Here is a 27,346-nt window from a genome sequence, read left to right on the forward strand (position 1 = left end):
CCTTCCTCTTTGGGACGCCCCCTCCCCACCTCCAATGCCTTCTCGCTACCCCCAAGACTGTGTCTCACGAGTTTCCTCCCGTTTCAAAGCTTCCAACTATCTACAATGTCTCCCACCTGCACGGCCCTTTCCCCTTGGAACACCACCCCAATGCCCGTCGCCGCGAGACCCCTGGTAACCCCCGCGCTTAGAATCACCGCCCTGTGCCCTCCTTCCCGGCCCTGGCCCCAATCCCCGGAGCCCGCGCCCGACCCAGACCATCCGCAGCAGAGAAGGGGCTTGTCAGCGCCCAATCGAGCCTCGGCTATTTACGCGTGGACCCCCCTCCGCCAGTCCCAGGCGTAGCGCGCCCCCGTTACCATGGCGACCCCCGTCCGGACCCCAGCGGCCCCGGTCCCGCGGCGACTGGGCAGCTCCGGCTCAGGGTGCAGTTGTAGGGCCCTGAGCTAGAGCGGACTTCCGGTAGAAAAACCCGCCTTCCCTCTCGCGCACAGACCCCTGGGAGTTGTAGTTTCACCAATGGGGCCAGCCTGGGTGAAGATGGGTGAAGAGTCACAGCCAGTCCTTTTCCTACCAAACGAGTCAGATCCCAAGTGCATGCTGGGATTTGTGGACAAACATCTTTACAGAGGACTACAGTTCCCAAGATGATGAAGAACCAGCGGTGCAGGCGTTGCATTCGGGGAAATGTAGTTCTCTTAGGCACCCCCCCCCCCCAACCCCAGAGAGAAGGGCATGCTGGGAATAGTAGTTTTAAATTTTGAAAAACTGTCCTGGGGAGCTAGAAAATGTCTTTCCATTCCTCATTCAGTGATTTCTTCAATTTTTTTTTTTAAATAGAGACGGGTCTAGATATATTGCCTAGGTTGATCTCGAACTCAGTTCAAGCGACCCTCAGCCTCCCAAATCACCAAGATTACAGGCATGAGCCACCACCACACCAAGCCAGTGCTTTGCTTAAAACATGTTGCATGTGTCTCTCGGGAGACAACAGTTTAAGAGCATGCATTTGAACCGGCCGGGCGTGGTGGCTCACCCCTGTAATCCCAGCAGTTTGGGAGTCCGAGGCGGGCGGATCACTTGGTCGGGAGTTCGAGAGACCAACCTGACCAGCATGGTGAAACCCCCATCTCTATTAAAAATACAAAAAATTAGCCGGGCATGGTGGTGCGCACCTACAATCCCAGCTACTCAGGAGGCTGAGGCAGGAGAATCACTTGAACCCAGGAGGCAGAGGTTGCAGTGAGCCCAGATCTCACCACTGCACCCCAGCTTGGGCAATAAAGACTCCAAAAAAAAAAAAAAAAAAATCTCTAGGTTGGCCGGGGTGTGGTGGCTCATGCCTGTAATCTCAGCACTTTGAGAGGCTAAGGTGGGTGGATCACCTGAGGTCAGGAGTTTGAGACCAGCGTGGCCAAAATGGTGAAACCCTGTTTCCACTAAAAATACAAAAATTAGCTGGGTGTGATGGAAGGTGCCTGTAATCCCAGCTACTCAGGAAACTGAGGCAGGAGAATTGCTTGAACCCGGGAGGCAAAGGTGTCAGTGAGCCGAGATCATACCATTACACTCTAGCTGGAGTGACAAGAGCAAAACTCTGTCAAAAAAAAAAAAAAGCAAAAACTCCAGGTCCGCAGTTAGTTTAGTTTTTTTGGTGTGTTTTGCTTTTGTCTTTGTTTTTTTCCTGAAAGAGGGTCTCCCTTGGTCACCCAGGCTGTAGTACAGTGGCATGATCTCAGCTCACTGCAGCCTCAACCTGCTGGGCCCAAGCGATCCCCTGGCTTCAGCCTCCCGAGTTGCTGAGACTACATACACATGCCGTCACACCTGGCTATTTTTTGGTACTTTTTGTAGAGACAGGGTCTTGCTATGTTGCCTAGGCTGCTCTTGAACTCCTGAGTTCAAGCGATCCTTCCTCTTCCACCTCTCAAAGTATTGAGATTACAGGCATGAGTCACCATGCCCAACCTAGTTTGGTTTTTTAAAATGGCCTTTATAGGCCGGGCGCGGTGGCTCAAGCCTGTAATCCCAGCACTTTGGGAGGCCGAGACGGGCGGATCACAAGGTCAGGAGATTGAGACCATCCTGGCTAACACGGCGAAACCCCGTCTCTACTAAAAACACAAAAAATTAGCCGGGCGAGGTGGCGGCGCCTGTGGTCCCAGCTACTCGGGAGGCTGAGGCGGGAGAATGGCGGGAACCCGGGAGGCGGAGCTTACAGTGAGCTGAGATCTGGCCACTGCACTCCAGCCTGGGCGACAGAGCGAGACTCCGTCTCAAAAAAAAAAAAATAAAATAAAATAAAATAAAATAAAATGGCCTTTATTACATTTTAAAAATTATTTCATTTGCCCTATGAGTATGTAGTGTATGTTTGTCTAGATCTCTCATTAGGTAGTGAGTTGTTGAGGGCAGGGACCCTGTCTGATAACTGTATCTTCATTACCTAGAACATGATGACAGATGGTAAGCAGTCAATAAAGTTATTACTATTAGTACTGAGGGGAGATTGGCCCTAATAAGAACAAAGCAGGCCAGGCGTGGTGGCTCACTCCAGTAATCCCAGCACTTTGGGAGGCCAAGACGGGCAGATAACCTGAGGTCAGGAGTTCGAGACCAGCCTGTCCAACATGGCGAAACAGCATCTCTACTAAAAATACAAAAATTGGCCAGGCTTGGTAGCACATGCCTGTAGTACCAGCTACTCGGGAGGCTGAGGCAAGAGAAGTGCTTGAACCCTGGAGGTGGAGGTTGTGGTGAGCCGAGATTTTGCCACTGCACTCCAGCCTGGGGGACAGAGAGAAACTCTGTTTAAAAAAAAAAAAAAAAAAAAAAATTAAATAAATAAAACAGAGTGTATTATGGAATTATGTAAATTTAAGGGATAGTACTGGCAGAATTACCAACACATTGTTGTTGAATATTACAGGGGCAAAAAGAGGCCAGAGATCATTTCTGTCTTATGTACTTTTTTGTCTCCAACAGGGTTGATACTAGGATGACATAAGCAAAGTGTCCAGCTTGCAAAATTTTAAAAGGACCTCACTCTTACATGCCAATTCCTCTCTTACACAGGACTGAGAACATGCGCCTCATTAAATTTTGTGCCCTTGCCTCCCCTTAGTCCCAGTCCTGATCTCCAGTGCTCAACTTCATACTTGGCACAAGTCTGGTGTTCAATAAACATTTGTTGAATGAATGAATGCATTTGCAGCAAGAAAACAGACACAGCCCCCACCCTCACAGCATTCACAGTATAACAGGAAAAATGGACTTAAATGACATAACACAAATAAATTTTAAGGCCAGGCGCAGTGGTCATCCCTGTAATCCCAGCACTTTGGGAGGCTGAGGTGGGTGGATCACCTGAGGTTGGGAGTTCAAGAGCAGTCTGGCCAACATGGTGAAACCCCATCTCTACTAAAAGTACAAAAATTAGCTGGGCATAGTAGCTTGTGACTGTACTCCCAGCTACTTGGGAGGCTGAGGCACGAGAATCACTTGAACCCGGGAGGTAGAAGTTGTTGTGAGCTGAGAGTGTGCCACTTCACTCCAGCCTGGGCAACAGAGTGAAATTCTATCTCAAAAGAAAATAAAAAAAGGCCGGGCACGGTGGCTCATGCCTGTAATCCCAGCACTTTGGGAGGCCAAGGTGGTCAAATCACCAAAGGTCAGGAGTTTAAGACCGGCCTGGCCAACATGATGAAACCCTGTCTCTACTAAAAATACTTCTTAAAAAATTAGCCGGGTATGGTGGCAGGTGCCTGTAATTCCAGCTACTCGGGAGACTGAGGCAGGAGAATCACTTGAACCCAGGAGGCGGAGGTTGCAGTGAACCGAGATCATGCCATCGCTCTCCAGCCGGGGGCGACAAGAGCAAGACTTTGTCTCCAAAAAATTTAAAAAATAAATAAATAAATAAAAGAAGGCCAGGGGCGGTGGCTCACACCCATAATCCCAGCACTTTGAGAGGCAGAGATGGGTGGATCACCTGAGGTGAGGAGTTCGAGACCAGCTTGATCAATATGGTAAAACTCCATCTCTACTAAAAATACAAAAATTAGCCAGGCATAGTGGTGTGCAACTGTAGTCCCAGCTACTAGGAAGGCTGAACAGGAGAACTGCTTGAACCCAGGAGGCAGAGGTTGCAGTAAGCCAAGACCACACCATGGCACTCCAGCCTGGGCTATGGAGCGAAACTCCATCTAAAAAAAAAAAATATTAGCCAGTGCTACAGTCACGAGAACACTATCTTTTTTTTCTTTTTTTCTGTTCTGAGACAGGGTCTTGCACTATAAGCCATACTGGCATGCAGTGGTGCAATCACAGCTCACTGCAGCTTCAACCTCCAGGGCTCAAACAATCCTCCCACCTCAGCCTTCTGAGTAGTGGGAACTACAGGCACGCACCACCATGCCCAGCTAATTTTTAAATTTTTTGGAAAGAAGAAGTCTTGCTACATTTTCCAGGCTGGCATGTAAACGCTTGACTGGAGCTGAAGCACCTGTGTTCCAGGTGGCTCGCTCCTGCGGTTGGTAAACGAATGCTGGCTATTGGCCAGAGGTCTCAGTTGCTCTCCACGTGGATCTGTCCACAAGGACATATGAATGTCCTCACATGGCAGCTGTTTTCCCAAAGAATGAGTGATCTAAGAAAGAGCATGGTGGAAGCTGCTATGTCTTTTATGACCTTGCCTCAGATCTTTTATGACACTGTCATTTCCACAATGTTCTATTGGTACCTAATCAGCCCTGTCCAATGCAGGAGGCAATGCAAATACCAGGTGAGACTCACTGGGGTCCATCGTGGAGGCTGGCTGCCACAGCTGCTCATAATGGGTAGCTAGGCAAGTTGAAGAGTTAGTGACAGCTTCCTAGACGGGGTGACATTTGAGCTGAGATCACAAGGACGAGTGGAGCCGGGCATGGTGGTGCATGCCTGTAATCCCAGCTACTCAGGAGGCAGGAGAATCACTTGAACCTGGGAGATGGAGGTTGCAGTGAGCCAAGATCGTGCCACTGCACTCCAGCCTGGGCAACGGAGTAAGACTCTGTCTCGGAAAAAAAAAACCCAAAAAACCAAAAAAAACAAGTGCAGTGGCTCATGCCTCTAATCGCAGCACTTTGAGAGGCCAAGGTGGGCGGATCACTTGAGGTCAGGAGTTTGACACCAGCCTGGACAACATGGTGAAAGCCCGTCTCTACTAAAAATACAAAAATTAGCTGGGCGTGGTGGTGTGCGCCTGTAATCCCAGTTACTTGGGAGGCTGAGGCAGGAGAATCGCTTGAACCTAGGAAGCAGAGGTTGCCGACAGCCGAGATGGCGCCACTGCACTCCAGCCTCTGTGACAGAGTAAGCTTCCTTTTCAAAAAAAAAAAAAAAAAAGGAGTGGAAATTAACCAAGCAAGGATTAGTGTCCAGGATGGGGCAGAGTGCTGGACAGAAGAACACAGGTAGGCAGAAGATCAAAACAACTTTGTCTCTACCCTGAGGAGTCTCATGGCTTGAGTGGTTTCGAGTCTGTTTGGGGCTACGTGGCACAGACATAGAAAAGATAAGTCCTGAAAGAACAATTATTTATTTATTTATTTTGCTACACAGGGTCTGGAACTCCTCCTGGCCTCAAGTGATCCTCCTCCGTTAGCCTCCTAATGTGCTGGAATTACAGTGGCGAGTCAGCGCGCCCGGCCTCAACTTTAAACGTTTATTAAAATAGAGAGGTTGTGGCGGGGCGTGGTGGCTCACGCCCGTCATCCTAGCACTTTGGGAGGCCAGGGCAGGTGGATTGCCTGAGCTCAAGAGTTTGAGACCACCCTAGGCAATATGACAAACCCCGTCTCTAATAAACATACAAAAAATCAGCCAGGCGTGGTGGCGCGCGCCTGTAGTCCCAGCTGTTTGGGAGGCTGAGGCACGAGAAACGCTTGAATCCGGGAGGCAGAGGTTGCAGTGAGCGGAGATCACGCTACTGCACTACAGTCTGGGTGACAGAGAGAGCCTGTCTCAAGAAAAAAACAAAAACAAAAACAAAAAACAGAGAGGTTGGCTGGTCGCGGTGGCTCACTCCTGTAATCCAAGCACTTTGGGAGGCCGAGGTGAGCGGATTACTTCAGTCCAGGAGTTCGAGACTAGCCGGGGCAACATGGCGAGGCCCTGTCTCTACAAAAAATATAAAAATTAGCCGGGTGCACTGGCACACGCCTATAGTCCCAGATACTGTGGAGGCTGAGGTGGGAGGATCCCTTCAGCCGGGAAGGAGGAGCTTGCAGTAAGCTGTGATTGCAGCACTGCGCTCCAGCCTGGGCGACGGAGCGAGACCTTGTCTCACATTTAAAAAAAAAAATATAGATGTTTATTATGCATTCATGCAGTAGATATTTAGTGCGTATCTACTAAGCAAGGGGCCCAGGCACTGCGATTCCGCGGTGAATCCGAGCATCCCCGCCTCCTGTTCCTGCCTCGTGATTGGCTGCTCTTGAACCAATGGCTGAAGAGTCCACCGCTCCGCCAGCCCTGCGGCGTCCTCCGGCTGCAGCTTCCCGGGTTCGGTTTGCAGGCGGCGCTGTGGACCCACTAGACTCCTCCGTCACACGCAGACCTGGTCCCCACCCTCTCTGTTTCTTCAGACTCTCAGAAATGAAGACAGTGTATACCCCAGCGTCCCACCCTCTTTACAAAATCCTTTTGTGCATTTTTCTGCCTGTGCAGGTTTCCAATGCAGGTCCGGAATCCCACGCCCGCCTCTTATCAACCAACCCCGACGGCTCTCCCGTTGATGTGACCTCCAGACATTCGGGCCCCTAGGGCGATGCTTGGGAAATCTTGACAGCTACCCAAGCCGGCAGTCGGCACTTCTCTGTGTCGGTTAATTGTTTACTCGTTTGTTTATTTATCCTGGAGTGGAGGCTAGCCGGGTGCGCGGAGGCGGCTGCCCCCAGGGAAGCCCGCTTCCTGTGGTTGACTTGCTCAACTACTGTCCGCCCTCTTGCGCACTGGAAAAAATTGCAGAGCTGGGAATGCACCCCTTGATGGTTCCGTTCATGCAGTAAAACAATGCCTGGGCCCCTGCCTTCTGCCTGGATCCGTGCTAGAGATGTCTACGATGACTGAGACAGCCCTGGCCCTGCCCTCAGGGGCCTCGCAGTCCGATGGGAAAGACCTATCACCAGATATGGACCACTCAAGGTGGCCAGGGCTTGGACGGGAGACCTAAAGGGACTGTGGGAGCCTGGAAGAAGCAGCTGACCCAGCCTGTGGCATCAGAGAAGACCTCCTGGAAGAGGGGACATCTGAGCTAGCATCTCAAAGAAGGCTAGAAGGACAACGACTTTGTCTCTGGCTACCATGTCCCCAGTGCCTACCACCCCCTTGTTTAGCATTGGATTCTTTTTTTTTTTTTTTTTTTTTTTGAGACGGAGTCTCCTCCTTTCATCCAGGCTGGAGTGCAGTGGTGCGATCTTGGCTCTCCCGGGTTCAAGTGATTCTCCTGCTTCAGCCTTCCAAGTAGTTGGGATTACAGGCGTGCACCACTATGCCTGGATGATTTTTGTATTTTTTGTAGAGACAGGGTTTCGCCATGTTGTCCAGGCTGGTTTCGAACTCCTGGTCTCAAGCAATCCACCCGCCTCAGCCTTCCAAAGTGCTGGGATTACAGGCCTGAGCTACTGCGCCTGGCCGACTCGTTCATTTTTATTTATTAACAAGTTTTAATTGTGGGCCATTTGCCAGACTTTGGAACTAGCCAGAGTCCCCTGCCTTCAGAGGGCTCACACACAAAATGGTGATATCAACACAGAACTTCATTTAATCTTTTTAGAGACAGGGTCTGGCCCTGTGGCCCAGGCTGGAGTACAGTGGCACAATCATAGCTCACTGAAGGCTTGAACTCCTGGACTCAAGTGATCTTTCTTCCTCAGTCTCCCAAAGTGCTGGGATCCAACACAGAACTGCAAACCCTGAACCCTGAAGAAATGTTATGTGTAGTAACGTGACCCAGTTGTCTGGGTTTATATCTCAAACCTGCTACTTACTAGCTGTGTAACCTTTCTGTACCTTATAACTTAACGCATAAGGTTGTGAGGATTCAGTGAGTTAATGGGTCTAAAGTGCTTTTAAACTGCTGCCTGGCATGTCCAGGTATGGTGGCTCATGCCTGTAAACTCAGCGTTTTGGGAGGCTGAGGCAGGAGGTTTGCTTGAGGTCAGGAGTTTGAGACCACCCTGGGCAACACAGCAAGACTCCATCTCCACCAAAAGATAAAAAAAAACTGACCAAGTGTCATGGTGAGGTCATGTAGTCCAGTTGCTCAGGAGGATTGCTTGAGTCCAGGAAGTTGAGGCTGCAGTGAGCCCTGATTGTTCCACTGCACTTCAGCCTGGGCAACAGAGCAAGACCCTGTCTCAAAAAAAAAAAAAATCCACAAAAAAAACAAATAAAAAGAATGTTGACTAGCCTGGCCAACATAGTGAAACCCCATCTCTATTAAAAATACAAAAATTTGCCAGGTGTGGTGGCAGGCAACTGTAGTCCTAGCTACTCGGGAGGCTGAGGCAGGAGAATCGCTTGAACCTGTGAGGTGCAGGTTGCAGTGAGCCGAGACCACGGCATTGCACTCCAGCCTGGATGCCAGAGTGAGACTCCATCTCAAAAAAAAAAAAAAAAAAAAAAAAAGTTGTGGCCAGGCTTTGGGAGGCTGAGATGGGTGACAGCTTGAGGCCAGGAGTTCCAGACCAGCCTCGTCCGAACAGGTGAAACCCTGTCTCTACTAAAAATACAAAAATTAGCCAGGTGTGGCGCCTGTAGTCCCAGCTACTCAGGAGGCTGAGGTAGAAGAATCGTTTGAACCCGGGAGGTGGAGGTTGCAGTGAGCTGAGATTGCACCACTGCACTCCAGCCTGGGTAACAGAACAAGACTCTGTCTTGAAGGAAAAAAAAAAAAAATGAGTGGGGCATGGCGGCACAAGCTTATAATCCCAGCTGTAATCCCAGACTCTGTCTCAAAATAAAAAATTTTTAAAAGACTGTTGCTTGGTACAAAGTACTCCTTTTTATTATTAAAGAACGAGGTATTAGGCCAAATCTGGGAGACTACCCTGAGAAGGTGACTTCAAGCTGAGAGTCGAAGGGTAAATCAGAGCTGATGGGTTCCCAAGGGGTTTGGGGGATCCAGCGTGAGCCCAACTGTCCTTGTTCTCCAGGTGCCGCCAGTTCACAAATTTAAGATTGAAAAGACCTGGAACACTGCATAGGTGTTAAAGACATTAATTTGAAGTACGGGTATCAGGAATTCACTGCCCCCCACCTTGTCTTTCCTGTGTCTCCTCAAGTAATATCAAAAGTCCCTTACACACCACGGTTTATAATGACAGCCCATGCACTCGATTTGGCAGCCCCACAGTGCTTAAAGAAAAGTTGTTGCTGTTGTTTCAAGCCACTAACATCTAAAAATCAGATTGAATGCATTAAAAGTACTTTTTTTTTTTTTTTTTGAGACGGAGTCTCCCTCTGTTGCCCAGGCTGGAGTCCAGTGCGATCTCGGCTCACTGCAACCTCTCCTTCCCGAGTTCAAGCCATTCTCCTGCCTCAGCCTCCCGAGTAGCTGGGATTACAGGCGCCCACCACGACGCCCACCTAATTTTTGTATTTTTAGTAGAGACAGGGTTACATGTTGGCCAGGCTGGTCTCGACCTCCTGACCTCAAGTGATCCGCCCGCCTCGGCCTCCCAAAGTACTGGGATTACAGGCGTGAGCCACCATGTCCGGCCCTAAAAGTGCTACATTAAAAAAAAAAAAAAAGGAAAATCCTTTAATATAAAAAGCTTTATTAATGGAATAAACAAGCCCATGTAATTTTGTTTATCAACGCTTACAGAGCGCTTACTATATGCAAGGCCTGATTTCCAGAGCTTTACAAAATATAATCTATTTAATTTTCACAGCAGCCCTAAGAGAGAGGTATGATTATTATCCCATTTTATAGACGAAGAGACTTATGGCAGAAATGCCAAATGTAATAGGAAACAGCCTTTCTTCATGCATTCCACAAATATTGGCTTGGCGCCCGGGAAGCTCATCTTCCACGATCTGTACTTCCGGAGGAGTCCCAGAGGAACACCTCCTCAGTTCAGAGGAGTCAAGGGTTACAGCGGTGCCCTCTCCCATCACTACTCTTTTCCTTTCAGGCGCCCTAATTGACATTTGATTTGTAGTCATTTGCACAATGCTAAGTGACAGGCTTGGGCTGCACACAGTACCAGGCCGTCTTCCCTCTCCTGGGGATCAGGCGATCACAGAACCAAAAACAAGTTGCAAGGACGCGCGCGTTGGCTGCGGATTTTCTTCACAGCCAGGAGAAAGAGCACGCGCTCTCCATCCCCGCCTCTTCTTCCGGGACGACGAATTGCGGGGCTCGGATTGGGCTGAGGCGGGCCACGCCTCCTCATATCCTCCAATCAACTCCCTCTCTGGTGGGCTCCCTCCTTCTCAGCCCCGCCCCACCGCCCCACGTTACGTCGCTCCTTCGGGCCTCCTCCGTTATCCCGGGGGCTGCGGCTCGCGCGGCAAACCCACCTCCCGTTGCTTCCCATTGGCTGCTCAGGTCCCGCGCGAGCGGGATCGCGCCCTTCGCCCCCCACCCCCAAAACCGGGCCATGCCTCTCTCCTTCGGCTTTCTCCAGAAGCCAGCGCGAGGTGGCAGATCGGCTGCTTGAGGCGCGCGCGGAGACGCGCGCTCCTCCTGCGGGCCACTCCCTCTGCCCTGCGCCAACAGCTGCGCCGGCTGGCAGCCCCCCGCGCACGCGCGCTCCCCCACCCCGCTCCCTCTGCTCGTTTGCAGCTCGCCTAGAGCTCAGTCACGACGGCGGCCGCCGCAGTAGCTGCATTTTTGGGGGCGCACGCGCACTGCACCGTCCGCGGCGGTTCCTAACCTCAGGCAGCGGCGGTGGCAGTGAGACCCTCGGGTGCGCACGCGCTCTGACCTCTCCCCACTGCCTCGCTGGTTGTCCCTTCGCGGCGCGCGCCCAGGGGCCGTTATCCCCCTGCAACGGTCCACGCGCCGCGCACGCGCAGTAGCGAGGGGGCGCGCGCGCGGGAGCGGCCGTCGCAGGAAGGAGGTGCAGCCGCTGCCGCCATTGCGAGGGAGGGAGGGAGGGAGGGAGTGAGCGAGGCTGGTCCGCCCTCCCCCTGGTTCCCGCCCCTCCCCCCTTCCCCTCCCCGCCCCCCGCCCCGAGGGAGAGCCGCGGCGCGGCGGCAGGAGGAGGTGGAGGAGGCGGAGGAGGGAACCCGCGAGGGAGGGTCCGCCCGGCCCCCCGCCGCCGGAGCCGCCGCCGCCGCCGCCGCCTCAGCAGCCGCTGGACTAGGAGCAGGGGAACATGGCGCCGGGGCCCCCGTCGTTGCTGCCGGGATCCTGGAGGCCGGGGCCGCGCTGAGGGCGCCCAGCTGGTGAGTGCGCGAGCTCACGGGCCCCGGGCGGCGAGGCCGGGCGCCGCCCCGCTGAGGGGTCCAGGGGGAGGCGGGGACGGCGGGGCCCGGAGCCCGCGAACAATGGAGGAGCTGGAGGGGGAGGGGAGGAGCGGCCCCCCCAGCTCCCCGGGCCCCGCCGTCCCCGTCGCTTCGCGCGTCGGCCCGGCCCGTGGGGCCTTTCTGCCCTTTGGACCTACCCCTGCCCGCCGCAGCCCTGCTGTCCCCGCTGCCGCCCCCACCCCCGATCAGTTGGGATCTCGGTGTCTGCCTCAGAGCCTCTCCGACTTCAGCCATCCGGCTCCCAATTCTGCGACCCCCTTCCCTCTTCCACCCCTCCATAATGCCCTTCGCTCCTCCCGGGCTCTGCAGTGCTCTTGGGACCCACCTTTTTCTCATTGACCATTCTGCATCCCTTAATTGTGGCTCCCACTTTTGAGATCCGTGACCCTTCTGCCTCTTCTCGATTCTGCTCTCACCACCCTTCAGATCTGTCCTCGGCCCCTTCTTTGACCTACCTGCTGTGCTATTATTCTTGTCTCAGAATATGTTGCACCCTGGGAGCTGTCCCTTTAGGACCTGCGGTTCCAACCCCTTGGAGATCCATCTGAGACCCCTGTTCAACCAGGCACTGCTGCCCCAGGTCTTCCCCTTGGACTTAATCCGGTTCCCTCGTGGGCCCTACTATCTGCATTTCTGTCTGCCCTCTCACAGAGCCTGCTGCACCCCGGGATGCCCCTCGGCTGGCCTTCTGACCCTTCCGTGCCCCAGTTCATTCCCCTGATCCCCTCGGACTTGGCTGCACCGTGCTTGCCTCTTCCCCTTCTCAGCTCTTGTTACCGTTTGCCATTCAGACCCTTTCCTCTCTTCCATACCTTTCTGCCTCTTAGCTCTGCCCCTTGCCCGACCTCAGATCTTGCTGCGCTCCCCTCACCTGCTTGCTTCTGACTGCCTTCCCGGGAAGCAGCCTCCTCCCGCTTCTCTGACTCTGCAGGTCTCCCATTTCTGCTGTTCACTCAACTGATCTCTCCCTAACTCAGACTGCCTTCAGTTTCAGCCCCAGTGTTCTCTTGGAGGTTTCCTGTTTTCCCCACCTCCTTTTTGGCACTTCTCTGAGCTACTGCATGCATTTGCTACTCCTTTCTTTGGCCTGTATCTCCTTCAGTTCTCTGCCTAAAAACTGCTTCCTGTCCCCTTTGCTCCAACTCCTCTCCTCCCCGTTTTAGCCCTTAGACATGCCCTTTAACGTCACTATACCTCTGATACCTCCCGGGCTGGTCACCCATCCCCTTCCCGTTGTGCATCTCACAGACCTGCCCCTAGATCCATTTTGTACCTGCACTTTCTCCTCCTTTTTTTCAATTCTGCCCCATCCTCTATTTAGTGTTTCCCTCCCCAGCTCGACTGTTTCGGAGCTGTCCACTTGCCCGCATGTTTTTAGACCGGTTTTTAACTTCTGTATTGCCGTCCGCGCTTGGAGCGGTCCTTTAACACTGGGGTTCTTGTCACTGTGTCCCTTCTCTGTTCCCTCCCGAGTCTTAAGTTTTCCACATGACATTCTCTTCCCCCCACCATTTTGATTCAGCCTTCACCCTTCACTCTGCTTTATTTGCCCACCCTCCACTGCCCTGCCTCTTGTCTTCTTTTGGAGTTCTCACTCCCTCCAATTGTGACATTAAGATGTCTTCTTAATCATTCTTTCCTATGTATCCCCCCCACCTTCCTCTTGGAGCTGCCTCAGTGCTGTGATAGATTCTCACTCCCCTTACTCACCTTTGATATCCCTCTCCCAATTCTGTTCGTCTTGGACTTGTTTCCTTCCTCACCTTTTTTTTTTTCCCCTTTCCCCTTGTATCTTGGCAGGCTCCTCTTCCCATTTAGTTCCTATCAGACCTGCTCATCGCAGCTCACCACCCGTGGCCCACCCATTCCCCATTGAGCACTTCCCCTTTCAGGCATGTCTTTCTCTGTTTTCCATCCCTCTGCTGCAGAGGCAAAGGGGCTGGATTGGGCCTTAGGCTCTCAGGCTCTGAGACTGCAGATTCTCTCTCTGCACCCTAACCCTGAGGGTTCTATCCCCAGGGATCCTGAGAGATCTGGGTAAATAGGTGGGAGTTGGTTGATTGTTACTGCTCTGTGGAGTCTGGGAGTGTCTCCCCCATTTCTCCCACTTCCACTAGGTTAGTAGTGTGGAGGGAGGTAGATCTCTTTCCGTTGCCCCATTTTCTTTTCTCTGCTGTTTGCTCTCCCCCTTCCGATCTCTGGGCTCTGCAGCTTTGTGTCCTTTGGAAAAGGGGATTGCAGCTGCTCACAGATCTTTATTCTCTTTCTCACTTTCCCTCTTTCCTTCTCTGAGCGGTTGCATACAGTACCCTGTCTCCTATTCCACCTCTAAGCCAGCACCCCTAGGAGTGTGCTTTTTTTTCCCCCAGCTGACAAGTCATTTTGTTTTACCTCTAGCTGGGGAAATGCCAGTTCTCAGATTCTCCCGATCCCACTGGGGGTTATGGCCACACTTGGACCTAGGGAAGCTACAGTCTTGCCTTCCCTAATGGCCTCTGGTTTGCAGTGTGACCTTGGGGGAGGGGATGGGGAAGGTGGGCTTATTATTTCTTTTTCACCTCTGCTCCAGGGAAGGCTCCAGCTTCCTGGTCTTCAAAATGGTGAGGGCTTGGGTTTGGAAAGCACTTTGCGGTTGTTTGTTGAAAGAGAGAGTGCCAAGTGTCACTCAGATTTCTGCCCTCTGGTATTGCAGGCTCTCCCTGCCACAGGAGCTGAGTGCCTCTGGGCAGATCCATGCTAGATTCTGGGGCTCATTGGTGTACAAGGGGTGTGTGGGTGGGCGCTGACATTCCTTAAGCTTTTTGAGTGACCTGATTTGGTAGAGTTAGAAAAGGGTGCCAGGAACTGGTGGATGTGATTGGATTTTTAGTCTTATTATCTGAGAAATGCGTCTTAGCTACCATTCCTGAGCGATTTTCTTTAATGACTATATGGTTGGGCGGCGGGGCGGATTTAGGAAGTTCATTCAGGGGTAAAGGTGGTTTTTACAGAAAATCTATCCAACCATTTTCCTTCCTTAACTTGGGAAAGGGAATCTTTTGCATGTTCTAGGTTTATTTATTTTATTTCTTAAGTAAATCAAAAGCCTGATTTTTTTTTCCCTACTGTGGCCTAGGGCAATTGTATATTAAAGTAGCCATCCAACTGTGAAGGAGCATTTACTGGAAGGACTTTCTTAACTGAGCTATGATCAAACTTTGTTTATTTTAGTACTTATTTAGAAATAATTCTGTGTGGACATATTTGAAATAAAAAACATTCACTGTCATCTACAGAGTTGGACCATTCATTCATCAAATATTAGGGCATTTGTATGTGAGACAGTGAAGAGGGCTGATAGTAGATCTGTATGGCTCCTTGAACTTTTTAAAATTTTCTGACAGAATCTGGTAATTTTAATGATCTATGTATGGCATGGGTTTTCACCATTATTGACTTAAAGATTTTTTGATTCATTTCTGTTGGTGAATTTTTAGCCTTGTATATCATGATTAATTTCCTGAATTTATGTTAGAGTTTGTGTTACCCATGTTAGTATCAATGGTTGTTTTGTTTTTTATTCTTAATATAGAAGTGACAGATAATTAAGAATAAAAACAACTGTGTATGCAGTACTGCTTAAATGTGTGTCCCAGAGTTTTAATATCATTGGCAGCATAAAAAGGTCCTGCATGCCAAAAGCCTAAGTTTACATAATAGGGAGAGAGGAAACACAGAATAAAGAGCTGATTTTTCCACCTACACTGCTAACCGATGTTCTTAAAGACTGTCAGATTTCTCTGATCCAGCAGAGGCCCCAACTCCAGCATTGACATTTGCTTTCATGATGGAATTGGGTGCTACAGAAATGTGAGGTGGTAGCCTTGGCCTTCTGGCACAGTTAATATGCCATTTGGAGTCGGGGGGCTGGAGCAGGAGATGGCGGTAGGCAACTGCTTTCGACGTAGTAACATGTTTTCAAGGGCTCTTGCCCTGCCTAGGAAATCTTTGTAAAGACTTTTAAAAACTAATCTGATCAAAGTTCCTCGTTTAAGTCATCATCTTGTTTTCAACTAATCTTTTTTTGGCCATCCCTCCCGCCTTTTACCTGCCCCCCATTTTCCTTGGCATGGTGAAGGTTGACGCATTTAGGACGGTGACAAATCAGAAAATACTCATTCTTCTTGATCCAGAAGAGAAGAAGTTGAAAGAAGTTGTCGGTGTGCAGATTCATGGGCAGATCCATGGACCTTGATGGTGACTTTTGGCAAAGGACACAGCCTGGGAGGGGTGGGGGCTGCAGAGGTGACAGTAAACCATAGCCTGATAAATGTTTGGTGAGTCTGCATGTGAGGAGGTGAGGCATCAGGTCAATATAGTTGGAGATTGAAAAGGTTGGAGTGGCTGTTGGTCTCCGTCTAGTCTGGTCTGCTTCCCATCTTTGGTCCACTGTGGTCTCCTGAGAGGTGTTAGGCTGCTTGCAGGGTCTTCCTGTGATCTGCTATAACTGTTGTCAGTCACCACCTGGCAGTCTAAACAATGTCTTAATTTACACAGTCATCGTGACTTTTTTTTTTTTTTTTTTTTTTGAGACGGAGTTTCACTCTTGTTGCCCAGGCTGGAGTGCAGTGGCACAATCTCAGCTCCCCACAACCTCCGCCTCCCGGGTTCAAGCGATTCTCCTGCCTCAGCTTCTGAAGTAGCTGGGATTACAGGCATGCGCCACCACGCCAGGTTAATTTTTGTATTTTTAGTAGAGATGGGGTTTCATCATGTTGGCCAGGCTGGTCTTGAACTCCTGACTTCAAGTGATCCACCTGCCTCGGCCTCCCAAAGTGCTGGGATTACAGGCATGAGCCACCACGCCTGACCTGTTTTTCCCTTTTTTAAAAAAATCTTCTGTTATTCATCACGGCACTATCCATGATGTCCAGTTGGTAAGATTTCTTTTTCACGATCTATAAAATGGCTAAAATTGAGATTCTTTGCATGAAGAGAGAAGGTGACTAGCAGAAATACCTCCTTTGACGCCTTGCGTTCATTGGAACTCAGTGTGAAAGTCAGTGCCTGGTCTAGCCTCCTCATTTACAGATGGAGGAATGGAAGGCTGGCATAACGCATTGTGACAGGCTTCCTGCCACAGCAGAAAAGTACTGGACTTATATAACGGCGGGGACCTGCCTTCTGATCTAGGCCTTGTCCTAATTAGTTGGGACCTTGAACAAATTGCTTTACCTCTCTGGGCTTCACCTTCCTAGTCTGAAGTCTGGTGTGCTGTCCAGGTCTGATTGTAGATTCTTGTTGTCCTGGGTACGTACCAAGTTAGAGCTGGGGCTTAGGACTAAGCTCCTGTTGCTGCTCTTTGATTCCTCCCTCACCTGCCAATCCCCAACTGCCTGTCATCAAGTCCTATAACCTGGAGTTTGTGTAGGGGGCTCTTTCCCTGGGAGACGCAGTAAAATGAGCTGGATTACCCTTGTATACTTTTTCAGATATAAAATAAACACTGCCTGTTTTTCAACCGTTCACATGGAAATTACTTTATAATTTAGGGGGATGGGATTATCCAGATTATATTAGCTACATAACTGAAACCATATATCTCTTTTAAAAACAATATGGAATTTTTCAAGCTGAGTCATTGTTGACCTAGGCTCTCAAACAGCAATGGTCTGAATAGCACTTGTATTCCTGGCATTAAGAAATGCAAACAAATAATTCATGTTCATCTTCCCGAAAGTTTCTTTCTATTTAACTTTTGATCCAATGCTTTATCAGGCTTCATCTATGAAGAATTCTTGAAGATAACTTTTGGCACCTGTCAATCTAATTTTCATTTATTTGCTTTTCTGATATTGAGAAATGCCATTAAGTTGATATATTAGCAGAGAACCAGATAGTTTCAGCCATGAAGTATCATTACAGGAAAGTAATATTTATTTTAGTTGAAAATAGCCAGACTTGCCTATCTCTCTCATTTTCCTTTATTGAAACAAACATTTTCTTTTTATGCACTTTGCAGCAGTTGTGACTGTTGTATTATAGATCTGTAGGTATTTCCTGCCTCTTTTGCTCTCCTAATATCTCTGCATTCTTACTTGGATGATGTCCTCGTCCTGGCCACTGTAGTAAATTGGTAATTGAATTTGAACAATTGAGAGGCAACTTCCTATGATGTAAAGAATGTTAAAGAAACCTGGATTCTAGCCCTAGCCCTGGATTTACTAGCCGTGTAACTAGCCAAATCATTTTCAATTCTGTGGACTACAGTTCCTTCATTTGAAAAATGAGGGGATTATACTAGTTAGTTCCCATTCTGCCTTATGTTGTGGCTAATAATAGATTGTCATCTCTCTCTAGATAGATAGTAAACTCCTGAGGATGAGGAGCCTCTTACATTATCTTTGATTTCCCACCACACCTAGCAGAATACTTTGTACTTGGTAGGCCCCCATTGCATCCATGTTGATAGAAGATAAAACAGGTGCTAGAGTCTTTTTTTTTTTTTTTTTTAGATGTTTATACCAACTGTAATGGCCATTTGCAGACTTTAAAGGCTTAGAGGGCCTGCTGTCCTGGTCAGCTTTTTTTTTTTTTTTCTTTCTTTCTTTTTTTTTGAGACGGACTCTTGCTCTATCGCCCAGTCTGGAGTGCAGTGGCGAGATCTCGGCTCACTGCAACCTCCGCCTCCTGAATTCCAGCTATTCTCATGCCTCAACCTCCCGAGTGGCTGGGATTACAGGCGCACGCCAACCATGCCCATCTAATTTTTATATTTTTAGTAGAGACGGGGTTTTGCCACGTTGGCCAGCCTGGTCTCGAACTCCTGACCTCAGGTGAGCCACCCGCCTTGGCATCCCAAAGTGCTGGGATGACAGACGTGAGCCACCGCGCCTGGCCCTGGCCCAGGATACTTTAATCTGCATACTTGCTGTATTATACATTTCTTGATCATGGTGACACAGTTAATAAGTAGTAAGGCAGTGTTAAGAATCCACATCTGTCTGATTTCAAAATTTGTGTTTATTTTATTAGGCTACGTTGCCTCTCTGGGCGTATAATAATTAGCATAGTTCATCACCTTAAGGAATTTATAGTCAGTTGTAAACAATTAACCATATAGGGTGAAGAGAAGTAAATGTTGAATAGACTATTCTGATTAGTATCTGGCTTCTTGGGACATAATCCTGTATTAATGGTCTTGAAGACTTTCATATTCAGAGATTTGAGCACACAGTAGGTTCTGTATCACAGCATTTTGAAAAGAGTCTACACCACAAGTACCAGCTTGCCTTTTTAGCCAGCATATTTGGAAAAGTTGAGCATTTTATTTCTGACCTGGATTCAAACACAGGTGTAACAAAACTGTAAGTAAACTAGTCTAACAGGAAGAAGGTAGAGATGTTTGGTCATGTAATAACTCCTTAAATCTACATTTTTTTCAGCAAGTAGAAAAGTATTTGGGTAGCTACAAATTGAAATATTTTCTTTAGGTAGGCAACTAAAAATATATGCATAGAATATATGCAACTACAATTTGTCAATTTACAATTAAAAATAAAAAAAGAAACATACAGATAGAAATACATCTTTCCTCTTGAGTTATTTATGTGGAGCTCACTATGATACTCTTTTTTTTTTTTTTTTCTCGCGACGTAGTCTTCCTCTGTCACTCAGGCTGGAGCACAGTGGTGCAATCTCAGCTCACTGCAACCTTCACATCCCAGGTTCAAGTGATTGTCCTGCTTCAGCCTCCCGAGTAGCTGGGATTACAGGCGCTTACCACCATGCCTGGCTAGTTTTTTGTATTTTTAGTAGAGATGGGGTTTCACCATGTTGGCCAGGCTGGTCTTAAACTCCTGACCTCAGGTGATCCTTATGCTTCGGCCTCCCAAAGTGCTGGGATTACAGGCCTGAGCCTCCCCATAGGGCCATAATACTTTATTTTTATTTTTATTTTTATTTTTATTTATTTTTTTGAGACAGAGTCTTGCTCTGTCGCCCAGGCTGGGGTGCAGTGGCCAGATCTCAGCTCACTGCAAGCTCCGCCTCCCGGGTTTAGACCATTCTCCTGCCTCAGCCTCCCGAGTAGCTGGGACTACAGGCGCCCGCCACCTCGCCCGGCTAGTTTTTTTTGTATTTTTTAGTAGAGACGGGGTTTCACCGTGTTAGCCAGGATGGTCTCGATCTCCTGACCTCGTGATCCGCCCGTCTCGGCCTCCCAAAGTGCTGGGATTACAGGCTTGAGCCACCGTGCCCGGCCCATAATACTTTATTTAGTAACTTTTTGCATTTAATAAAATGTTAGTCTAAAAGTATGCTGGTTAGTTACAGCTAATAGCCTCCTGAGGTGTATATATATAGTTGGCCAGGCGTGGTGGCTCAAGCGTATAATCCCAGCACTTTGGGAGGCCAAGGTGGGCAGATCACCTAAACACCTAGCCCCCAGAGGTAAAGGCTGCAATGAGCCATGATCGCGCCACTCCAGTCCTGCCTGGGTGATGAAGTGAGACTTTGTCTCAAAAAAAAAAAAAAAAAAATTATATGTGTGTGTGTGTGTGTGTATGTGTGTGTATATGTATTTGCATTGTGTGTTTGTGTATGTATATGGTTGCATTGTACTTTTTCCTCATTTTCATTTAAAAGAAAGGTCAAAACTGTGGCTTTATCTTTTGCAGCCTGCACTACTTAGGAATGAGACAAAGGAAAATGATTACCATTAATTGCCATGGGCAATTAAAAAGAGTTCTTTGTTCAGTAACAAATTGATTGTGTACAAATGAAAGTCAGCACTGCGTTAATACAAGATTATTAGATTCTTGAAATCTGCACTTCTGGTAGAGTAGCTTTCACTTCAAGGGAATTATTTCACTGGGAATAGCTTACCTAAATGATTGGTGATAAAACGTATCACTAGATCTTTATTTTTCAGAAATGCCTATTAACGTTGTAGGTAGAGGCTGGTGGATATGCTGCTTTTATAGTAACCTTTTTAATGGCCTGAAATCACTGTGTATGTTTTTTAATGCTGCCAGCGTATAAGAAATTTCTTCCTCTGATTGCTCAGTCATTTGAGGAATGTAGATAAAGCCTTTGATAAATGAGGAAAAAGAGAAGACTCCTGACTGCTGTGGAGTGGGTCGTGGCTGTTGGCATGTACCTAGTAGTAGCCACTCAATAACCACAAAGGCTTAAAAAATGGCAGCCTTAGCTAAAGTTGTTATGATTTGATGTGATGTATATACAAGGTGTATATATTTTCTTGTGTACAAATCCCTTTTTAAGTTTTTTCTTAAAAAATTAAAGTATAATCTACATGTAGAAAAGTAAATAAATCTTAAGTGTCCATTTCTGAATATTTTGCATGTTGTACACGCCCCTTTTTCCTATGATGGGGCATGATTCCCTTTTCTACATAGTTCTTACTGAGCTGGAAATTATTTGAGAGTCTAGTCTATATAAGGCACTTCAATTATTACTTTAATATACAAATGTGAACATGTAGGATGTTTCTAACTTTACCTATCTGGGCTGGGTCAAATACCTGATAAAGAATGGGATAACGGTGATTTCATTGTATAAATTATCACAAGTGTGAAAGCATTCCTTTAACAGATCTTTTCTACTCGTGTTGTAATTCCAGATTATTTTGGTCTCTGTTTGCAGAAATTAAAAGAGATAGTGGTCGATGCTGATGAGAGTGAAATGGAACTGATATTGAAATTACTATCAGGCCTGCAAACTAGTGTGAACTTTCAGGAAAGTAGTTTAGCAATGTTTTATTTGTTTGTTTTTTGAGATGGAGTCTTGCTGTGTCACCCAGGCTAGAGTGCAGTGGCATGATCTCGGCTCACTGCGAGCTCTGCCTCCCGGGTTCAAGCAATTCTCCTGCCTCAGCCTCCCCATTAACTGGGATTACAAGCGCGTGCCACCATGCCTGGCTAATTTTTGTACTTTTAGTAGAGATGGGGTTTTGCCATGTTGGCCAGGCTGGTCTTGAACTCCTGACCTCATGTGATCTACCTGCCTCGGCCTCCCCAAGTGCTGGGATTACAGGCGTGAGCCACCGCACTCGGCCTGTTTTTCTTGTTGTTGTTGTTTGTTTTTTGTTTTTTTTTTCCAAGAGAGAGTTTTGCTCTGTTGCTCAGGCTGGAGTGCAGTGGCGTAATCTTGGCTCACTGCAACCTCCGCCTCCCGGGTTCAAGGGATTCTCTTGCCTCAGCCTCCCAAGTAGCTGGGATTACAGGCACCCACCACCATGCCTAGCTAATTTTTGTGATATATTTATATGTGTGTGTGTATATATATATATTTTGTTGTTGTTGTTGTTGTTTTGAGTAGGTACGAGGTTTCACCATGTTGGCCAGGGTGTTCTTGAATTCCTGACCTCAAGTGATCTGCCCACCTCGGCCTCCCAGAGTGCTGGGATAACAGGCGTGAGCTACCATGCCCATCCAGCAATGTTTTAAGAAACATACAATCCTTGATCTACTTATAAGAATCTATAGGGCCGGGTGCGGTGGCTCATGCCTGTAATCCCAGCACTTGGGGAGGCCTAAGTGGGCGGATCTCTTGAGGTCAGGAGTTCGAGACCAGCCTGGCCAACATGGTGAAACCCCATCTCTACTGAAAATACAAAAAATTAGCCGGGCATGGTGGCGGGTGCCTGTAATCTCAGCTATTCGGGAGGCTGAGGTAGGAGAATCGCTTGAACCTGGAAGACAGAGATTGCGTTGAGTGGAGATTACGCCATTGCACTCCAGCGTGGGTGACAGAGTGAGACTCTGTCTCACAGAAAAAAAAAAAAAGAATCTATAGGGACCGAGAAATAGAGATGTGAATCAAGATTGTATACAAAAGAAATGTTAACTATGTTAACTATATGGATGTTTATAAATTAACAAAAAAAAAAATCTAAATGTTTTAACCTTAGGGGAATGGTTTGCTTTATGGAAAGGTTATGGAGTCATTAAAAAAGTATGTTTTTGAGAATATTTGACATGGGAAAGTGCACACAAAATAAAATTAAATGTGGGAAAAAATAGGATATAGAACTATAAACAGCATGAGTCCAGTTATTTTAAAATATATATACGAAAAAGTGGAAGAAATATGCTGAAGTATTACTAGTTAACTCTGTGTTGTAGGATTATGGGTGATTAAAACTTTTTTTTGAATTTTCCCAAGCTTTCCACAATGATTTTACTATTTCTGATTCAGGGAAAACAAGATTAAACAAGTTTTTTTTTTGTAGTGTGGTTGTCTTGTGTTTGGCTTTTCTTATAAACATATGAAGGAAAAATTGAGCCAAAAAGCAATAAATTAGCCATGGTAAGATCTGTTGGACTCTTTAGTATCTTCGAAGGTAAGACATTCACCCTTTCTTAGAGAATAATCAAATTAATTACTAATAATATTACCAAATAATAACAGTGACCTGTTTATTACATACCAGAAGACTACGAAACGTTATCTTATATTCTCCTCACAATAACCCTCTGGGGTAGGTGGTATTCTCACCTTCTAGATGAGGAACCGAGGTTCCAGAGAGGGGACTTGCCCAAGGCCACATGGCTAGTAGGTCCCCAAAGCAGTCTGGCCCAGAGTCTCTGCTCCCTACTGCCTTCTCTGGCCAACTTTACAGTTTCCAGAATGCTTTTTTTACACACTTTCCAGAAAGTCTGGAAAGGACTTTACACTTTCCAGAATGGTTTCGCCCAGTGTGATCTCAGCCCAGAGATGAAGATAATTCAAATCTACTCCATGGTGGATAGAGCTGAACCCTTGGTTATCTTTAAACAAGGTTCTCTTCTAATCCCCGAAGTGTGCTTGTTTTAAGAGAAAGGAGCAGGGCCAGGCGCAATGGCTCACGCCTATAATCCCGGCACTTTGGGAGGCCAAGGTGGGCGGATCACGAGGTCAGGAGATCGAGACCATCCCCGATCGATAATACGATGAAACCCCCTCTCTACTAAAAGTATTTTCGTGAAAATATGAAAAAATTGGCTGGGCATGGTGGCAGGCGCCTTTAGTCCCAGCTACTCGGGAGGCTGAGGCAGGAGAATGGCGTGAACCCGGGAGGCGGAGCTTGCAGTGAGCGGAGATTGCCACTGCACTCCAGCCTGGGTGACAGAGCGAGACTCCGTCTCAAAAAAAAGCAGGCTGGGCACGGTGGCTCACACCTGTAATCCTAGCACTTTGGGGGGCCGAGGTGGGCGGATCATTTGAGGAGTTCAAAACTGCCCTAGCCAACATGGTGAAACCCCATCTCTACTAAAAATACAAAAAAAAATTTAGCCAGGCTTGGTGGCGGGCACCTGTAATCCTGCTACTTGGGAGGCTGAGGCAGGAGAATTGCTTGAACCCAGGAGGTGGAGGTTGCAGTGAGCTGAGATCGTGCCACTGCACTCCAGCCTGGCTGACAGAGTGAGACTCCATCTCAAAAAAAAAAAAAAAAAGCCATTGGTCAAAGTCGGAAATGGCTATAAAATTAGTTATGTGTTCCCTTTTATGCGCCAAAAACATTTTAATAGGCTGGCGTGCAATGGCACAATCTTGGCTCATTGTAACCTCCACCTCCCGGGTACACGTGATTCTCTGGCCTCAGCCTCCTGAGTAGCTGGGATTACAGGCATGCACCACCACGCTGGGCTGATTTTGTATTTTTAGTAGAGACAGAGTTTTTCCATGTTCATGAGGCTGGTCTCAAACTCCTGACCTCAGGTGATCCGCCCGCTTCAGCCTCCCAAGTGCTGGGATTACAGGTGTGAGCCACCTTGCCCGGCTAAGCTAAGCTATTAAAATTTTTTTTCCCAGAGTCCTATTTTGAAGTCCTGTCTTTAATTAATTTTATTTAAATAATTTAGCAAAAGTATTAAGCAGAAGAGGGAACAAACTAGTTCTTTGTAGTTCAGAGGATAGAGGTAGAGATATGGGTATCTACAAGGTTTACAGTGCACAAAACATGCCTCCTCCTCTCTCGGAGAATTTATATGCCGTTTATAAAACAAAAGCAATTCTTCCCTTACAGGTAACACAAGGAACACCCTGTTTCTTTAGCAGAATGTAAAAAATTTAGAAGGCCAGTGGCCTGATTATTTTTCCTTGATCTTATCTTAAAGAATTATGTGTGACTAAGCATTTCAATGCAAGAATGCATTGACTAGGAAGACCGATTTCATCTTATTATGAGAAAGAACTTTTTTTTTTTTTTTTTTTGAGACGGAGTCTCGCTCTGTCACCCAGGCTGGAGTGCAGTGGCTGGATCTCAGCTCACTGCAAGCTCCGCCTGCCGGGTTTTATGCCATTCTCCTGCCTCAGCCTCCCGAGTAGCTGGGACTACAGGCGCCCACCACCTCGCCCAGCTAGTTTTTTTATTTTTTTTTTTAGTAGAGACGGGGTTTCACCATGTTAGCCAGGATGGTCTCGATCTCCTGACCTCGTGATCCGCCCGTCTCGGCCTCCCAAAGTGCTGAGATTACAGGCTTGAGGCACCGCGCCCGGCCGAGAAAGAACTTTTAAAGAAAGTGATCCAAGCTCGTGTTTTATGTTTTGTCTTTTTTTTTTTTTTGAGTCGGAGTCTTGCTCTGTTGCCCCGTCTGGAGTGCAATGATGCGATCTTTGGCTTACTGCAACCTCCGCCTCCTGGGTTCCAGCAATTCTCCTGCCTCAGCCTCCTGAGTAGCTGGGATTATAGACGCACGCCACCACACCCGGCCAATTTTTGCATTTTTAGTAGAGATGGGGTTTCACCATGTTGGTCAGGCTGGTCTCGAACTCCTGACCTCCTGATCCGCCTGCCTGGGCCTCTCAAAGTGCTGGAATTTCAGGCGTGAGCCACCGCGCCCGGTCTCGTTTTGTCTTAAATAAACAATAATTTTAAAGTTTACCCCATTTGGTTTTATTGTCGTTTTTATTTAACAAGACGTCTACACATATATCTATTAAATGTTTATTTACTGATCATTCTTTCTGTTGTTGGGGAGAGTAACAGATCTTCAAGGAGGTTGGTGTTCAGGCATCAGGAAGAAATTGCAAAATAAAGCATTTTGGATGCTGTGTGAGATTTTTGTCTTTTGTTCCTCCATTTGTTCTGTGACATCACCTAGAACATGACCTGACAGGTCAGTAGGAGCTCAGTCTTCGTTGAATAAAGGTATGAGTTTCTGAATGAGAGAACCCTGGAATAGATGAAGTTTGTCGCCTTTCAGTCTTCAGATTCTTGTGATTCCTCAAGCCAGGTAGAGGAAAGAAACTTACCTATTGTTAGTTTTCATTTGCATCTCACCAACTTTGTGACTTAGGACAAGTCATTTATTCTTATTCTGAGTTCTCTTGTCTATAAAATGGGCTTAAATACCTATTTTGCTTGCCACGGTCTTTTTATTTTTATTTTTTGAGAACTAAATGCCGAGAGTAAACATAACGCTGAAGTTGGTAACCTTTGATTTTGCTGGAAGAATGAAAGAGAGCAATTAGGTAATTAAAATGTTCAGGTAAGTGAGCATGTGAGAGTGCTGCAAAGACGGCATAATGAAATTTTGGATCAGTGGAGCAGCACATGCTATTGATTTGTTATCGCGGTCTTTGTACAACTTGTAATTTGCCCCCAGGTAGCAGATAGTTTGAAGGTCTTATCAGAAAGTGTCTCATACACCTAAATGTTAACACCAGGTCATAGGCCAAATAGCAGTTGTCCACATTTGTTGAGGCCTCCGTTACTCTTTTTCTCATCATGACACATGGCTTAGGTTTGAGTCCCAGTCCCACCTCTTACCTGCTCTGCACCCTCCGACAAGGCCCCTTAAACTCTTGGTGCCTTAGGCACGTCGTCTATTAAAAAGGAGAATATGGTAGTGCTTACTCATAGGGTAACTGTGCTAGTTAATATGCTTACTATATGTCATTATTAGTGCTGCCCTACCTGGACCTGGCTTTTTTTTTTTTTTTTTAATTTTTTTTTTTTTTGAGACAGGATCTCACCCATGCTCCATGGAGTACAGTGGCATTATCACACCTTACTGCAGCCTTACCTCACAGGCTCAATCATCTTGCTTCAGCCTCTGAGTAGCTGGGACAACAGGTGTATGCATGCCATCAAGCCCAGCTAATTTTTTTAAAATTTGTTGTTGTTGTTGTTGTTTTCTTTTGAGATGGAGTCTCACTCTGTTGCCCAGGCTGGAGTATAGTGGCACAATCTTGGCTCACTGCAACCTCTGCCTCCCGGTTTAAGTGATTCTCCTGCCTCAGCCTCCCATGTAACTGGGACTACAGGCACCCACCACCACACCTGGCTAATGTTTGTATTTTTGCTAGAGACGGGGTTTCACCATATTGGCCAGGCTGGTCTGGAACTCCTGACCATGATTCTCCCGCCTCAGCCTCCCAGAGTGCTAGGATTACAAGCGTGAGCCTCCGTGCCCAGCCTAAATGTTTTTATTTTTCACAGAGGCATGGACTTGCTGTGTTGCCCAGGCTGGTCTTGAACTCTAGACTCAAGCCTCCCTTTTCAGCCTCCCAAAGTGCTGGGATTACAGGTGTGAGCACTTGGCCGGACTTGGCTTTAAGAGACCAGCTAAAGAATATAGTGGTAGGAAAATAAATATAGGCATAACTCAGAGATAGTGTGGGATTAGGTCCAGACTACTGCAATAAAGCATATATGGCAATAAAGCCAGTCACATATTTTTTGGTTTCCCAGTGCATATAAAAGTTATATTTTGGTCAAGCGCAGTGGCTCATGCCTGTAATCCCAGCACTTTGGGAGGCAGAAGTAAGTGGATCACCTGAGGTCAGGAGTTTGAGACCAGCCTGACCAACATGGAGGAACTCCATTTCTACTAAACAT

General features: G+C 47.5%; 3 protein-coding genes across 5 annotated transcripts in view; 2 read left to right on the forward strand and 1 right to left on the reverse strand.

The window, feature by feature from the left end:
• The window catches only part of SAE1 (SUMO1 activating enzyme subunit 1), a 549,006-nt gene that overhangs the window by 168,419 nt on the left and 353,241 nt on the right, over positions 1-27,346 (forward strand). The gene's annotated exons all lie outside the window — the stretch shown is intronic.
• Positions 1-27,346, reverse strand: part of AP2S1 (adaptor related protein complex 2 subunit sigma 1) — a 400,774-nt gene that overhangs the window by 10,785 nt on the left and 362,643 nt on the right. For 2 of the 3 annotated variants that reach the window (XM_050772345.1, XM_050772346.1), the window contains exon 2: positions 360-422. In XM_050772345.1, the coding sequence (XP_050628302.1) occupies positions 360-362 (3 nt within the window). In that variant the 5' untranslated portion in view covers positions 363-422. Of the gene's footprint in view, positions 1-359; positions 443-27,346 lie in introns of all 3 variants that reach the window. The other variant, XM_050772344.1, reaches the window with a different exon arrangement.
• The window catches only part of ARHGAP35 (Rho GTPase activating protein 35), a 150,186-nt gene continuing 134,170 nt past the window's right edge, over positions 11,331-27,346 (forward strand). Inside the window, exon 1 of the mRNA XM_050772050.1 lies at positions 11,331-11,439. The gene's annotated coding sequence lies outside the window, so the exon portion shown is untranslated. The remainder of the gene's footprint in view (positions 11,440-27,346) is intronic.

This window comes from Macaca thibetana, chromosome 19, assembly GCF_024542745.1.
Source record: "Macaca thibetana thibetana isolate TM-01 chromosome 19, ASM2454274v1, whole genome shotgun sequence".
Lineage (NCBI taxonomy): Eukaryota > Metazoa > Chordata > Mammalia > Primates > Cercopithecidae > Macaca > Macaca thibetana.